This window comes from Phaethon lepturus, unplaced genomic scaffold (assembly GCF_000687285.1).
Source record: "Phaethon lepturus isolate BGI_N335 unplaced genomic scaffold, ASM68728v1 scaffold1194, whole genome shotgun sequence".
NCBI classification, from domain to species: domain Eukaryota; kingdom Metazoa; phylum Chordata; class Aves; order Phaethontiformes; family Phaethontidae; genus Phaethon; species Phaethon lepturus.
This window is the reverse complement of record NW_010533735.1, coordinates 26,598-41,429: the sequence shown is the minus strand read 5'-3', so window position 1 is coordinate 41,429 and position 14,832 is coordinate 26,598. Positions and strand designations below refer to the sequence as shown.

The window sequence follows — 14,832 nt, the reverse complement described above, 5'->3', positions numbered from 1 at the left end:
TCTCTTCTCTCTAATTAGCCATTAGTTAGTTGAAGAAAGCAATTAAATTCCCCCTTTGCCTTCTGTTCTCCGGGCTAGAAAACTCTGCCCCTCCTCAGCACTTCCTGACCTTCTCTGGGGTCCTCCACTGGACTTGCTCTGGCTTACCAAGGTCCCTCTGCTAACGGAGGTCCCTACCCAAATGCAGCGCTCCAGCTGCAGCCTGCAAGCACCAAGGTGAGGCGCATATTCACTTCCCATGACCTGTTAGCTGTGCTTTTGCTAACGCAGCTCAGCAGCGCGGTCCTCTCCTGCCCAAGGGCTCACTGCTGACCCAAGTTAATGACTGGCTGAACGTATCTCAGAAGTGAACATACCCATGCAGTTGTGCACATCTCATTTCTGATATGTTCTCAAGGAGCAAGTACACTTTTGGAAACTGTCCTCCCATGAAGGAGATTATGAAAAACTAGCAAGGGGAGGGTGCTCTACCATGGAAGTGATGCAATCTGTCAACAGTTCTAAAAAATTTAAACAAAAAGAAATAATGGTGAAAGTAGTCTAACTTAATTTTGCGTATGCATTTTATAACTATTTTTTCTTAATGAAACAAAACATTTTTTTTTGTAACCTTGCTGATATGCAGCTAAATGTCACCTATAATCTAAATTTCCTATGATTTTAGCAGTCATTTAGAACTTTACAAATTCTGGAGTAATTACAACAATCATACAGATGTTTAATATTTTCCTTTTTTCCCTCTTTTTCATGTTTACCTGCTTCTGGGTAGAGATTAGGCATAGAAAAAAATTGAAATTTTGAAACTTTTAATTTAAAAAAGTGTTTTATTATGCCAAGTTCTTTTTTTTTCTTTTTTCTTTTTTAATTTTTTTTATTTAGTGTTACTTATTGAATAGAAAATAAGCTGAAGAAATTATTTTCCTGAGTACTTCATCCTTGGAGATTTTGGAACTAGCAGGTCTCAGGATCACACCTCATTTTAATACAGAAAAAACAAATTTTCTTCTTTTTCAACTCCCAATTGTGTTCTCTGTTTCAAATGAACTAGGTATTGACTAAAGTAAACTAAAATGAAGAACAAGCTCTAAATGTACTAGACAGTACATTGGTGTATTAATTCACCAAATGCTTATCCTTAGCTCCAGAAGTTTAGCAACAACTTCCCACAGTAATTTAATTATTTAAAAATCTGTCAGCAGTCACTTATTCTGTGAAGGTGATTTTAATTTAAGTGATGTTACCTGCAACTGATTAAAGTAAATGTAGGAAGTATTATAAACCATCATTATTAAAATGCAGATTTTTTCTATATATGCACCTATGTAATTTAAATTAAAGATACTAATCTCAAAAGATAAAACAAAGTTAAGACCTACATAACAAGACTTCTCTTTCTCTCTTCCAGGAGGAGCAAAATGACGAGGGGAAATCTGCTGGAGGAACCTCTTATTAAACTACAATGCCTCATATTGCACGTTGAAAACCATCTGGGCTAAGTAAATTATTTGGCCTATTGACTTTTAATTTTGTTTAAGAACTTTTCTACATGAAAAAAATCCTGTGGACAGCTATTTCACACCGCAATGCCTTGCTGATGTTCACGTTCTTTCCAGTGTCGGTCTTTAAATTCACACCCTTTCCCATTGACTTCCCTGTAAGCACTGCATATAGCCCATCCCTGAGAGAGAAACTGCCCTTGTTCTGACTGATAGGAGGTTTCTATAGGCACGTTTAACTTTTGCATCCTTGCAAGAAGCCTTCAGGATGTTAGAAGTACCAGGGACAACTTTGGTCTCTTTGTTTCAGAAAATAATTTATATACACAGGTGGCTAGGTCTGAAAATTGGTCTTAAAAAGGTCAGTTCAGCCCTGTCCTTCATTCAGCCATGAAGGATGGCTGATGGGCTCTGTGGAGCTGATGTATCTTCAGCCTTTAAAGGACCTTGATGGGAGTTTGTAGGTGGGAGAGCTGCTATCAAACAACATTGCTCTCATAAGTTCCTTGCTGGCTCAGCACCTTCTCCCGCTGCCCTTTGATCGAACAGGATTCACCAATACGGGATGGAAAGACGAGTCTATCGCCGTGGGCTGGGAACAGGGCTGTGAGCAATGTTGGCTACTGCTTCAGGTGTGATATCTGGTCAGGACACTTAACCTTTTCTATTCACATGTGGAAAAGTAAAGTTATTCCAAACCCGGATTTTGGTGTAAGAGGTAATAAATATAAGAAATAATTACAAAGAAAATATTTTTGTATTTTAAAACTAAACATTTTAAAGTCTAATAGTCTAAATGACTCCATTGATCTCCTTTAGTTTTTATAAAAATGTTCAGTTTTTCAAATTTAATCTGTGTTTACAATGGCAGTGTTTGAACTCTGAAAACTTTGCCCTTGGGTGATACTGCGATATTGTGTATATCCCTTCAAAAGTGGCTGCGCTTAAGGAGCATGTGTGAGGGGAGAGCTGTGGCGGAGGACCTGACCGAGGATGTGCCAGCCAAAACATATTCCAGTCCAATCCGGGATTAATGGAGATTTGCCGTAACGCTGCGCTCTGATGAATGGGAAGGGGAAAGGTCGGGACGGAGCATTCCCCCACGTGCGCGAGCTCTCCCCAGCACCCTCCGGTTTGCGGCGCGGAGCTCTGCCGGCCTGGGTGAAGCACCATGGGTGGCTGCTGATGGGAGGGGAACACAGCGAGGCTTTATGCTCCCCTTCAAAACAGCTTAGGGATATTTCAGCGCCGGGCCTACGGCCGGCTGCGGCGGTCTGAACAAACATCTGAGGGAAAGGCGCAAGCGCCTGCCTGGGAGAAATCGCCTCACACCCCTGCGGGGAGGCGTGCGGGGACAGGGCTGGGGGGAGACGGCAGGGCCGGCGCGAGCTGCTTCCTGGGGCCCCCGCATGTGCCTGGCTGGAGGTGGTGCTGGAGGGAAGGCCCACAGCTCCCTGCCACGTCTCCCCAGTAAACTGGTCTTCGTATGTTGCCGTAGGTATAGCATTAATTCAGAACGGATTGAAGACAATTTGGAGTCGGACTCACTTTTTCGTAATTTAGCTCCCTGTGTAGGCACGGCAGGGCTGCAACTGTAAGCATACTAGTCAGGCGTGCGGCAGCTTCTGGTTTTATGAGCAGGCAACGAGACATTCCTACCAGTCAGGCATTATACTGCAATCATTAAGGCTATGAAAAGAAAAAGTAACGCTTGGGTATGGGTATTACTGTCTAAATCCTTACAGTGAACTTACTTAAACAGCAAGCGTTTCTGAGCCAGGGGACCCTTCTATGAAAGGTGTTTCAATAAATGATAAAGCATGATGATTACCAAGTGTGTTGTCCAGTTGTGCACCCCAGCAAATGAAATGTGTAACCGTAGGACTAACCGGTTTGCTTCAGTAATTCTGAATTAGCCCAGTGAGTACAAGCTTTCACTGTTCAAAAAGGTTCTCTCCCTTATTCATAATTATAATTGAATTGCCTTGCATATTTAGCAATACACTGAATCAAAGAAAAAGTAGTCATCTCATGTTATATTTGAACATGGGATTTTTACCGTAAGCCCTGTACTGAGACAGCAAACTAAAGACCAGCCCTCCGACGCCTTAAATTGGGCCGTTGCTTAGAGCAATTTGCGTCTGGTTTTCTTTGCTCTGAAGATATTCAGAACAATGGTCTTTTAGCTATCTTCCAAATGCCATATTCTTCAAATTCTTTTGATCCATAGTGAAAAATATGTATTTCCTTGTGACATCTAGAAGACTGCAGCTGCTTGTGGCTTACCTGTCCTGGTTGTTCACAGGCTGTCTGGTATCTTGCTTGTTGGCATAATTCTTTTACTCTCTCATATTTTGGCAGCTGATTAGACTGCTGAGTGTTTTTGTTGGGTTCCTCCTTCTTGCGTAGAAATTTGCTTTAAAAAAAATAAAGTTGACTATTTAAAATACATTCTTCTAAACTCTGGAGATGATGAATTTAACTGGAAAAGCAAAGCCACTTGAAGATTTAATGTCTTCTCAGGGAAAAAAAAATCCCTACATTTCTGTTACTGACCTTCAGTGTAGGCCATGAGTGAAAAAAAGGCTCAGGTGATTTGCTGGAAATTACCAAAAGAGAAATAAGGGCTGCTGAAATACAGGTCAGCACCATTCATATATAAACGTATGTGCTTTCACAAAGCAAAACACGCTGAAGCAGTATTCACTTGGCTGAAAAGCCCAGCTGAAGACACTACAGAGCTTCCATACTCATTCAGCACTAGCTTGGCTTTATCTTATATATTACAATGTGTCTTATATGCACTGTTTTGTACTACATCACAAAAGATTTCCATAATCTGTAAAGCCATAAAATGCCACAAGGAAATTGCTGTAAAATTTTTACCCAGAGAAAATTTTCACAGCAGTAATAAGCGATGTGAGAGGGTGTAAAGACGAATCAGTGAAAAGAGGAGCAGTTATAGTCATAAATCCCATTTACACATAAGTATTTTCTTAAGCAGAACAAAAATGAAGAATACTTCTGATATGTGATGGAAAATACAAAATTAGTTGATAAGAGGATTCTGCACAGCTGGATTTGAAACAGAGATTTGGTAAGAAAATGAGTTAGATGATGACATAAGTGGGCACAAGTACAATGTTGGACAAAGAGGAGGTAAAGGCTAGGAGAGTCTCTGGAAAAGCATGCTTTCAAATTTCTTCTGAGGTAGGAATTTGAGAGCACAGCAGCCTGCAAAGTGGTGGGAAACTAGGAAACAATCCAGGCCTGTAAGTTTGCTTGCAAAATTTACTACTTCACCGACCATAAAAAGGAAGAGGAGGGAACAGAAAGGAAAGGATGTATAAGAGAGTGTTCCCAGCAGGCAGGGTCTCCCAAAACTCTCTCACCCCTAATAATTACCCTCTTTCCACCAGAAATGTGTCACGCCAAATTTTAGTCTTCTTGTTTGTTCGAAACCTGAAAGCAAAATAATAATATTTACTGCTGGCACCTATGTATAACGCTGCTAGTGTTAACAATTTATTTTTGAAAAAATACCTCTCCACTTATATATACCTGCAATTTTATATATGTACTATTTAAGAGACTCTTCAAATGTGAAAGCTGTGGTCATTGGCATGACACAGTTCATTTTCACAAAATCTCTTTTTCCACTCAGTTGTTTACTTAGGTGTTTGCTTCTGAACTGGCTAAAAAAAATAGTGCTGGGACCCACCTGTTTCCTGGTCTCTCCAAGTCCAGAAGCTTTAGGACAGATTTGCCATCCATATCTGGAGGCGTGTCAAGTCCGGCTATATCCAGAATTGTTGGAGCAAGATCAATATTCAGAACTATCTGAGGCACTCTGCAAATCAGCAGAAAAGGTCATAGTTGTCATGTGTTTGATACGCAAGTCTTCACATTCTCTTGGAAATAGAACAGTAATAAATGCTTATCAGGGCTTTGAAGATGTAAACCTCTACAGTGTGCTAAGTTTAGAATATCCCCTTTGAAGTCTACAACTCAGAATGACAGGCCAGTACTGCAGGCTGTCATCCAAAGAAAAAGCTAAGCACAAAAAAACAAGGAGGTGCAGTAGCCACACTACTCTTATCTCATTGACAATGAAGGCATGACGCCATCCATTCTGCTAAACCAGCAGTAAAGATGAGCACCTACTTTTTAAAAGCAAAACCCAAAGCCTAACCCTACAGGACTATACATTATACAATTTTCTCATCTGCATTATCACTTATTAATAATATGCAAAATGAAAGGCATGCCTCTTTATAAGACTCATTGCTCTGCAATAATAGGGCATCCTTTATGAAATAAAGCTAGACAGAGTGATAATTACATGCTCTTAGAAACATTTTACATTAGGTTCAACAGCTGTGCTAGAGACATAAGAGAACATACACTGATCCCGGCTCTACACTTGGACCACGAATAAAGAAAGGAACACGAATATCAAAGTCATATGGCATTGACTTCCCCTTGACCAGTCCGAACTGCCCGATATGGTAGCCATGGTCAGCAGTGTAAATAATGTAGGTATTCTCCAGTTCTCCCATCTCTGCAAGCATTTGGTATAACTGCAACACAACATAGGAAAAACTCTGAATTAAATGTAGCAAAGCATGTTTTGTGCATAATCATGTATAACTATCATTTTACTCCCCTAAATTCACAGAACTAAACAAGACATCGATGAGGTTATTGAAACTGGGGATGGACATTTTTACATCTTGTCTTTATTGCGGTGCTCAAAAATTCAACTTAAAAGTTAAATTCTGCATTTGACAGAGGGGAAAATTAAACAGATTCAGAAAATTAAATAGCAAAATATGGTACTACTAATTTAGTTGCATAAATATGTCCAAAAGTCATTGTGTACTCAAACACAGCTTGGGAAAAAAGTCTGCTACAGCTTTATGGCAAATGGTACTCAGATTTGATTTACTGTGTTAGTCTACAACTTTCTCATTCCTTACAGTTGTGGGCTTGGGAAAAGGCTGTAAATTTTTATTAAAGTTTAAAGAAATCTCTCTGGGGGAAGAACTTTGGTCATGGTGCTTGGTTTTTGAACAAAAAGTCATGCAAAGTGCACCTAATAGTTCATGTATCACGTTACCTATAATTAGCTGTACACTGCATTGCCTAACTTCTGCAAACACTAGCAGACTGACACCTGAGTTGCTGTGATTTGCCAGGTCCCAGATTTCAGCTGAAGGATGAACTGTGAAGGGAGTGTGTGAAATGAATAGAAGTTGTCATGTGTGCACCTGTGTCTACCCATGTGTACATGCAGGTGATGCATCTTCTGTTAATACCAGGACTTATATTAGGCCCAGTGACTTTTCCCTTAAAAAAAATCATCGTTTATTCAAGTAGCAATTAAAAGAAGCAAGTGAGGAGCTTGGAACTATGTTGCAGAAAACCAGAATTCATTTCTACTGGGGATATGTTGGGTAATTCTTTGTAGCCCAAGGCCTTTCCCCAGGCTGTGGTTGGTGAAGGTAAAGAAGGAATGAATTTACTTTTGTTGCCAACTAATAAGATTGTATACTCTTTCCATAGAGTCGTCAACTGACATCAGGGTCTGAAGTCTTTTGCGCTGCAAAACGTTTGTAAACTCCATGTGGATAGGCAGCATGGGCCCCGTGTACTGCATGATCCAGTGCTTATCCATGTTTGGTGCATAGTTATAGCTGGGAGTGCTGGGAGGAAAAGAAAAGATCTGAAAAGTTGTGCAGCGTCACAGGCATTGGAGGAAGGTGGGAACTCCTCTAACACAGGAATAGCCAACAAACAGTTAAATCACGTATTCTGTGTCGTAGCTGGTATTTCTAATGTCAAATACCAACAAACATCACTTCAGCGGTTTCCAAGCTTCATTGGTTCATACATCACTTCCTCAATGTTTTTTAACCACTTGCTTTCTGAGCTTTCTTTCAGGCTCAGAGACCACTATCAGATCCATGTTAATATTTTGGGATATGCCAAAACGTATTTCTCAAAAGAATCTAATAATTAAAAATGCTTATCTGAATGATGCATCCCATAAAGGTAAGTAGAAAAACGCAGAAAGTCAGAGATCAAAGATGAGTACTTCCCCTTAGTATTAATGTAAATTGCCCGATGCTTCCAGTGGGGAAATTACCTTTATATTAGCACAAGTTAAATGAAACTCACAAGAAAGATATTTTCTTGTGGGATAAAGACATTTAGTAGTCAGTACTAAGATAAGAACAGTAACACTTGTGTTATCAGCTTTCAAGATGCCCCAAAGAGCAAAAGCACTGACTTTTTTCCCTTCCCCATCACCAAAGGTGAGTGCTGGCACTGCCAGGATCCTGAGTGCAATCCCCCTGGGGCTGGCTACCTGGGCACAGGGTCAGCTCTGATAGGAAGCCATGCTGTGGCCTTGAAGGAGAAAGCTGAGAAAGTGCTGCAACCAGTGCCTTTGAGTCCAGGTCCACGTTCAGTCTCCATCATTTGCCCTTGGCCCTCACCTGAGCTACATCCCAGTGACACCCAGTGATGTGGTAGATACGCAAATTCTGCCCATACCAAAATAACATTTATTTATACACTAAATACTGTTGAGGTGTTATTTTTTTAATGTGAATACAGAGCACAGTGCATTACCAGCATAACATAGACTATGACAACAATATTGAACTAATACTGCTATCGATACTAGATGAGAAGTACAGCACAGAGTCCTACTGAAGCAAAGAATGATGCTTTAGGAGTTCACACAAACATTAAAGGGAAGATTTAAGAGAGGTGTTCTATCCATAGCTGGTGAATTTTTGAAGGATATCATATAAGAAACAAGGATACCTTCACAGATACATCACCTCTGAAGAAAAGGTACTGCAAAAAATTTGTCAAGTATATTTGCTGTACAGATACGCATGGGGCAAAAGCTCTCCATCAATCCTGTTTTTATACCTAGCATACATGACAACTAAAAGGTGAAGAGACACCAGACAAAATCCATGTCCCGCAATGGTTTCACCAATATATGAGCAATTTCCTTCTCTGACACGTGCAGAATCTAGGTTTTGCCATTTTGATGAAGTTCTTTGGGTTTTTTTTTTCCCCCATTTCTAATACACTGCAGTACATGATAGATATATTGCAGCATTACCTTTGAAAAATAAATGTTAATAGAAAATGAAAAAATGCTTTTGTGTGATTGAATTAATTCGATTCCTACGGTTCTCTTTTCAGTTTATAACAAAAATGCAATTTAATATTAATATACTCTTTAGATACTGATAATTTTAATATGTGCAAAATGTATGTTTTCCACACAGAAGTGTTTATGTGTAGTTGTCCTTTTGTAAGAGGTAGCGCTGAACAACATCAGAACATGGTATACTGATAACTTAAAGTCACACCTTTGACCAGTCGTTCATTTAGGTTTCATTTTTCTTGACATGGTTTTATGTGATGACAGAATGGTGGAAGCAGTTGATTTGACTGGAGCAGTCGATCTTACTTAGCTATAGTATGTATAACCTATAACTATATATTCTGAGGATAAAAATTGGCTGAATGGACAATTACATAGTTGTTAAGTAAACTTGTTTAATAGTCAACTACAATAAGTTAAGTCCACAGTTAATTGGAGACCATTTTTGAGAATTTAGGTAGCATTTCAGAGGTACATATGTCTCTAGTACATACAGCTAGTTTTGTCTAACCTACTTAACAATTAGCCTCAAGGGAAAACAGAAGTGAGACAATGGTATCACAGGATTTGTGAACGTTTGATTAAGTATGGAAAGGTTAGCTCCCTACTAAGCAATGACAAACATAAATTAGAATCCCTTTTCTGCTGGAAATTCTTTTATTCCAGGTTGAAAGGTCAAAACTTTTGACATTTCCCATGGCTGAAGTCTAATTTTTAAAAGGAATGTTTATACTACCACAAATTTAATGAAATTGAGCCCAAGAGCACAGCCCTTTAGGTTGTTGTCTTGCCAACAGCCCTAGCAGATGGACCAATGGAGCCCTAGACCTTATAGAAGTAAGTCTTAGGAGTTTTGGTCACCTATCTGGTATTAGGGACACCGACAGAAAAGAAGGATACTTCCAGTGCAAACTTTCCTCTGTTTCTTTGGAAGTTTGTCAAACGAGATGTTTTCCCATGAAAGAGCTCAGTTTTGATTAATAAGCATTTTTCAGCAAAACCCTGCTTTTTTTCTAGCAGACTCCTGAGCGCCCCGGCCACGGAGGGATGAGGTGGCTGTGAGCCGCGCTCAGCCGGCTGCGCAGTGACAGCCTGCCGCTGTGCCAGGAAGGAGAGCCAGCTGCCGAAGCAGGCTCAGGTCTCATGTTCCCAGGCCATTGTGAGAAGCCTCCTCCACATAATGGATAGTCTTTAAAAGCAGCACTCAAGGGTTTAGCAGGGCGGTTAAAACCTTTCACAGACACCTTCCAAATGCATTTTGAATTTTCTGGGTGAGAAATGCTACTAGCAGGCAGAGAGTGAGCGGAATTTTTCTCCAAGACAATTCAAGGCATACGACCTTCTGTGAAATATCCAGTGCCAGTGGCTGATGGAGAAATATGAAATGGGTCTAAAGTGGAGTAGAAGGAGTACTGGGGAAGAGACAGAAAGGAATCCAAAAACCCCACAGCTCGTCTATGTTTCCTGCATACCCTTGTTTGTTGTGCCTTGCAGAAATCCATCAGAACGGCACTGCTTGCCAGGCACAAGATTTGACATTGCCCTCAGACGTTGCTACCTTTTTTGTGTAAAACAAACACACACAACAGAGAGGAATTCTGGGGAGTATATTGCTAATTTCTGAGAACCCTTCCAAGTAGACAGGCCTCTTCCCTGCCAGTGATAACTGTTTATCACAATATTTTTTTCTTGAAACAGTTGGAGATATCAACTAAATGTTCAGCTGTTATAAGCCCTTGAAAGTCATCACGGCAGTCTGTCACTGTTTCTATTCTTCCATTTTTTGGGAACAGCTTTGCTCTGTATTGACAAGTACTGCTGTAAAGTAACACCAACTTCTACATTTCCTTGATTCCTCTTAGCACTGGGAATATAAGGTAGAAGATATGTACCATGTCTTCTGTTGCCTCTTGTCAGTCATGGAGGCTATCTTGTCTTGGGCACATTTGTTGATCCATGATCAGCAGACAGTGCCAGGTACCCCATTATTTTCAGGTTGTCCATGGCCTCTAAGTCTGGCAAGCAGCTACTGCTCACCTGCCTGTTGGTCTTTGCTGGGGCTGCCCCTGAACAGCTCAGATGCTGCCCCAGAGTGCAGTAAAGATCAGCAAATAGTAAAGCACTTGGACTTCTGAGTGTGTGCCCAGAGACTGACTGAGAGTTCATTTTACAGGTCACAAAAATATATAACATAAAAAAGTTCTCCCCTTCATGCTATTCTAAAATGACCGGAAACATACTGCATGAATATTAAATCTGTAGAGAGGGTACGGATTGAGAGAGAAATGACTACTCTACTAAAAAGGTATAGTATTTGTCATTCTTGTAGGCTCTACCAGCTTGGGCAAATCCAGATTGCTCAGTTGCTCGCTTACATTTGTCCAACACATACTGTGCAGAACTCACTACATAGAGACTGCTTAGCACTCCATGACAGGTCTGTTCTGGCACTGGGTGGGACACTGAAAGATGTCAGGTTCATAAAATTTCAATTTGATACCCCCAGTTTAACTAACAAAAAAATCCCAAATACTTAACAATAGCAAAGGCTGAACCCAGACAGGCACTCTCCCACAAACACATTCTCAGAATGAGAACAATAGTTGACCCTGAGATTTCGTAATCATTCACCTATGTGAATAAATTTACAGAGAAATCATCCCATTTTATGTACACATTTGCAAAAATGAAAAAAGTAAATTAGTATTAGCCTTCCCTAGCCTTAGATTACACTCTCATCAGGAAAGGAATGACTTGTGGTTCGGCCTCTGTTAGCGCTTAACGTCTCTGCATCACTGTGCATTGCTGTGTTCATGCTACATCATGGAAATTCACCGTCTATTTACCACCCGTTAAACTGCAGCAAGAAAACCCATAGTGGTGGTGATAAAGCGTTCTATAGGCTATGGAAGGAGTAAGTATCTAAAAGCAGTAATGCACTTTTATCTTTAAAGAAAGACTCACCATGAAATCTATCATTTATTTATCTGTAAGCATCAGTTCAAATAGATACTTAAAGTTATGTTGAGAGGAAAGGAATTATATTAGCATTCGGCTTCGTGGCCTGAATCCAAAAGGCCTCAATAACCTTCAGTTACGTGAACAATCAGCGTTTCATATCACACATTTTAATTACTTTTACTGATAACATGTTTAGTATATTTGTATATTTAAATTTGAACTTCCAAATAGAGAAAGCATCTTATTTGGTTTCTAAAGTACCACAATAACTTTAAGTTAGACAATAAATAAAAAAACCCAACAACTCAAAACAATGGATGCTTATACTTGAGGACCTATTGAAATGGGGTCCTCAAATAGCAAATCATTCAGAAATTAATTCCACTGCCTTCTACTAGCAACTGAACTCCTTTTTGTGTGGTATTCAATGAAACAAATGGAATGCAGCCCTCCTGCAAATCATTATTACAGAAAGATATTTTACAGGTTAAGAAAAGAACGGGAGATTCAGCTTGGCTAATGCTGTTTACACAGTTGTGGTATCTGTGTGGAAAAGAAATAAAGCGGAGTACAGCATGTTTTAAGAGTTCCCAGAATTCAGTGCAACTTTAAATTAACATTTGTTTTCTAAAGAATTGATCTAAATATATACATGTCTGTTACAGATGGGTTAACCTGGAAAGAAACGAGCACGTTTACAAACATTTGTTCAATTGCTCATACTAAAAATCTGCATTTGCCTCTATTTACAACCTCCTAATTCCCTCCTGTTTCTATTCAACAAAAAAAATTATGTTCACAAAAATACTGCCTAAAATGTTGGTTTTGAATAATTCCATAGCGTTCTCAGGGGTTTTTATCCCAAAAGTGTTTGGCTAATCTTCTGTTTGGATTGGGAGTCATCCAGTTAGTGAAAATAATACAGTACTTATATGCCCCAGGAACATTTTTGTTTCATAAAAATGAAAGTCAACAGTTTAAAATAATACCTATGGCAAAACTCATTGTGAAAAATGAATAGTTTCTGTACAAAGTTAACACCTATATTATTCTTTGAAATATAATTAGCAAACATTGCATAAGTGGTCATGTTTCTTCAGAAAAAGGGTAAATAAACAAAGGAAGCAAATCCTTTGTTTCCAGGTAAATAGACCTCTAGGTTTAGACACTGTTCTTGGAAAGCAGAAAGCCTAGGCTCCAGGCAAAATTAAAAGTCCAAAAAACATGACCAGTGGCATGGTCAATATTAATGTCAAGCTGACTTTCACCATTCTGTGTCTACTTTCACTGCCTTTTAAAAGGGGAATCTTTGAAACCCAGGGATATTTTTATATATATGGGGATGCGAGGTATGAAAGTTTCACTCCTGAAGTGTAACACAACTGCTATATTTTGTAATAAAGGAGAAAAAAAGTTGTTACCCGTTAAATATAACACCTTTTTATTTTAGGAAAATTTATTTGTTGCTGCTGCAGAAGTTAGTTGTGTAACTAGAGTCTTACCACATTCCTATATCACACTATTTTCCTGCTCCTGTTTAAAGTCACACTCGCAATGATGCGTGTGATGATTGTGACCATTTATCTCTAAGTCAGGAGTCCAAGCAGGCCTCAGGCCAGCAGTGACAAGACACACTGGCATGTCAAGATTTATTACCGATGCAAATGGATGATCCCTCGCTAATGGGTAAGTGTCCCCATTACAGGAAATACCACTGCACCTGGCAGATGTTTGAGACTCAGCCTCAGTGACTAGAAGGCACCCTGAATGCAGCCATCTCGCACCCCAAATTCCCAGCTAAGACTGCTCTGGGGATCCGGAGGTGCAACAGCATTACTCCTCATGCAAACACACCGCTACTGCCTGGTTATTCAGCACCTTTCATACTATCTTTAAATGGAAATTTAAAGCTCTGCCTTTCATACCATGTACCTTTTCTGACATTACTTTGGGAAGTTTTCCGATCTCTTCCCTGATACCATTTCTAGCTGCTCCTCTCAAGGAATTTTAGCCTGGCAATGGGATTGCTTCCAGGCAACAGTAAAATCAGGTTGTCAGTCCTCCTGCCAGCCCAAGGATCTTTAACTGAGCACAGCCAGCAGTGTTTCAGATTTCCATTTTTTACATTCTTCAGTAAACCTGCCTCCCGCAGATTTTTGCTTCTAATGTTTGTTTACTTCACAGCTTATAAACAGCTTAGGTCTGATTCACAGTTCCCCTAAGACTGGTTCGCACTGGAAGGTAAAGGGAAGTTAAAGTGCCAGAGGCCCTGAGCATAACTGAGAATTCACTTTCATTAGAGCATCCTTTGAGTCAGAGCTTTCCTGCTCAGCTGTCTGATGGAATAAGATTCCCCTGTAACAGCTGCCAGGGACACCTAGAGAGCCATCTATTGTGTCATAACTTCATATTTAATAACAGCATTTCCAAAGGTCTAGCAACCTCGTTCCTCAACAGATGATGTTCATTACCACAGCAAAGATCTATGTATTGCTTTCATCTAGTACATCTTCTCCAGTCCCATTTTCTTCCACAGAAATAAGTTCTGGGCACAGCTAGAGTACATGCATTAGTATGATTTATTTTCAGAAAATATATCACTCATTATGGTGATGGCAGCCAGCATAAACTTTCAGAAATATTTTAAGGTGTCAGAAATAGGACATATTTTAAGGAGAGGAGAGGTGGGAGAGTGGGAGGGAGAATGGACGCTTAAAAACAATAGAGAGTGTCTGCTGGTTCCAGTATGATAGAGTCTGTGTTTCATGTTAAACTGGAGCTAATGAGAATTAACAGGTATCACTTAAAATCAGTGATTAAACACTGTACACACCATTACCTTTCTTGTCCTTCTAAGACTTTTCATGTCCCTCCAACAGGTTGTTTGTGCTGAGGAGGACAGGACTGTAAGGTAACGATGGTATGTAATTCTTCTTTTTCTTTTTGGATTTGATGGGTTTTTCATAAATCTTATGGACTTTGTTGCTGCATTTATTTCATTTTCTTCTTTCCATGTTGTTAAATGGGGAAATGAGACCAACAGACACCCACATTTGAGGGCAGAACTCTCCCTGAACTGGAGTATTTCCTGCTGTAGCCGCTCCCCTCTTCAAATGTGCAAGTGGAAAACTTCTTCTAAACAAACTTTTGGTTGCTGTGTTTTTTAAATTTATAAAGTCAGTA

The 14,832-nt window shown here is 39.7% G+C and overlaps 1 protein-coding gene across 1 annotated transcript in view; it reads right to left on the bottom strand.

The window, feature by feature from the left end:
- SULF1 (sulfatase 1) overlaps positions 1-14,832 on the bottom strand; it is a 63,715-nt gene that overhangs the window by 25,688 nt on the left and 23,195 nt on the right. Inside the window, exons 6-10 of the mRNA XM_010285276.1 lie at positions 7,051-7,201; positions 5,901-6,076; positions 5,218-5,346; positions 4,902-4,958; positions 3,783-3,912 (exon numbers count right to left, since the gene is read on the bottom strand). Coding sequence (XP_010283578.1) covers positions 3,783-3,912; positions 4,902-4,958; positions 5,218-5,346; positions 5,901-6,076; positions 7,051-7,201 — 643 coding nt within the window. The remainder of the gene's footprint in view (positions 1-3,782; positions 3,913-4,901; positions 4,959-5,217; positions 5,347-5,900; positions 6,077-7,050; positions 7,202-14,832) is intronic.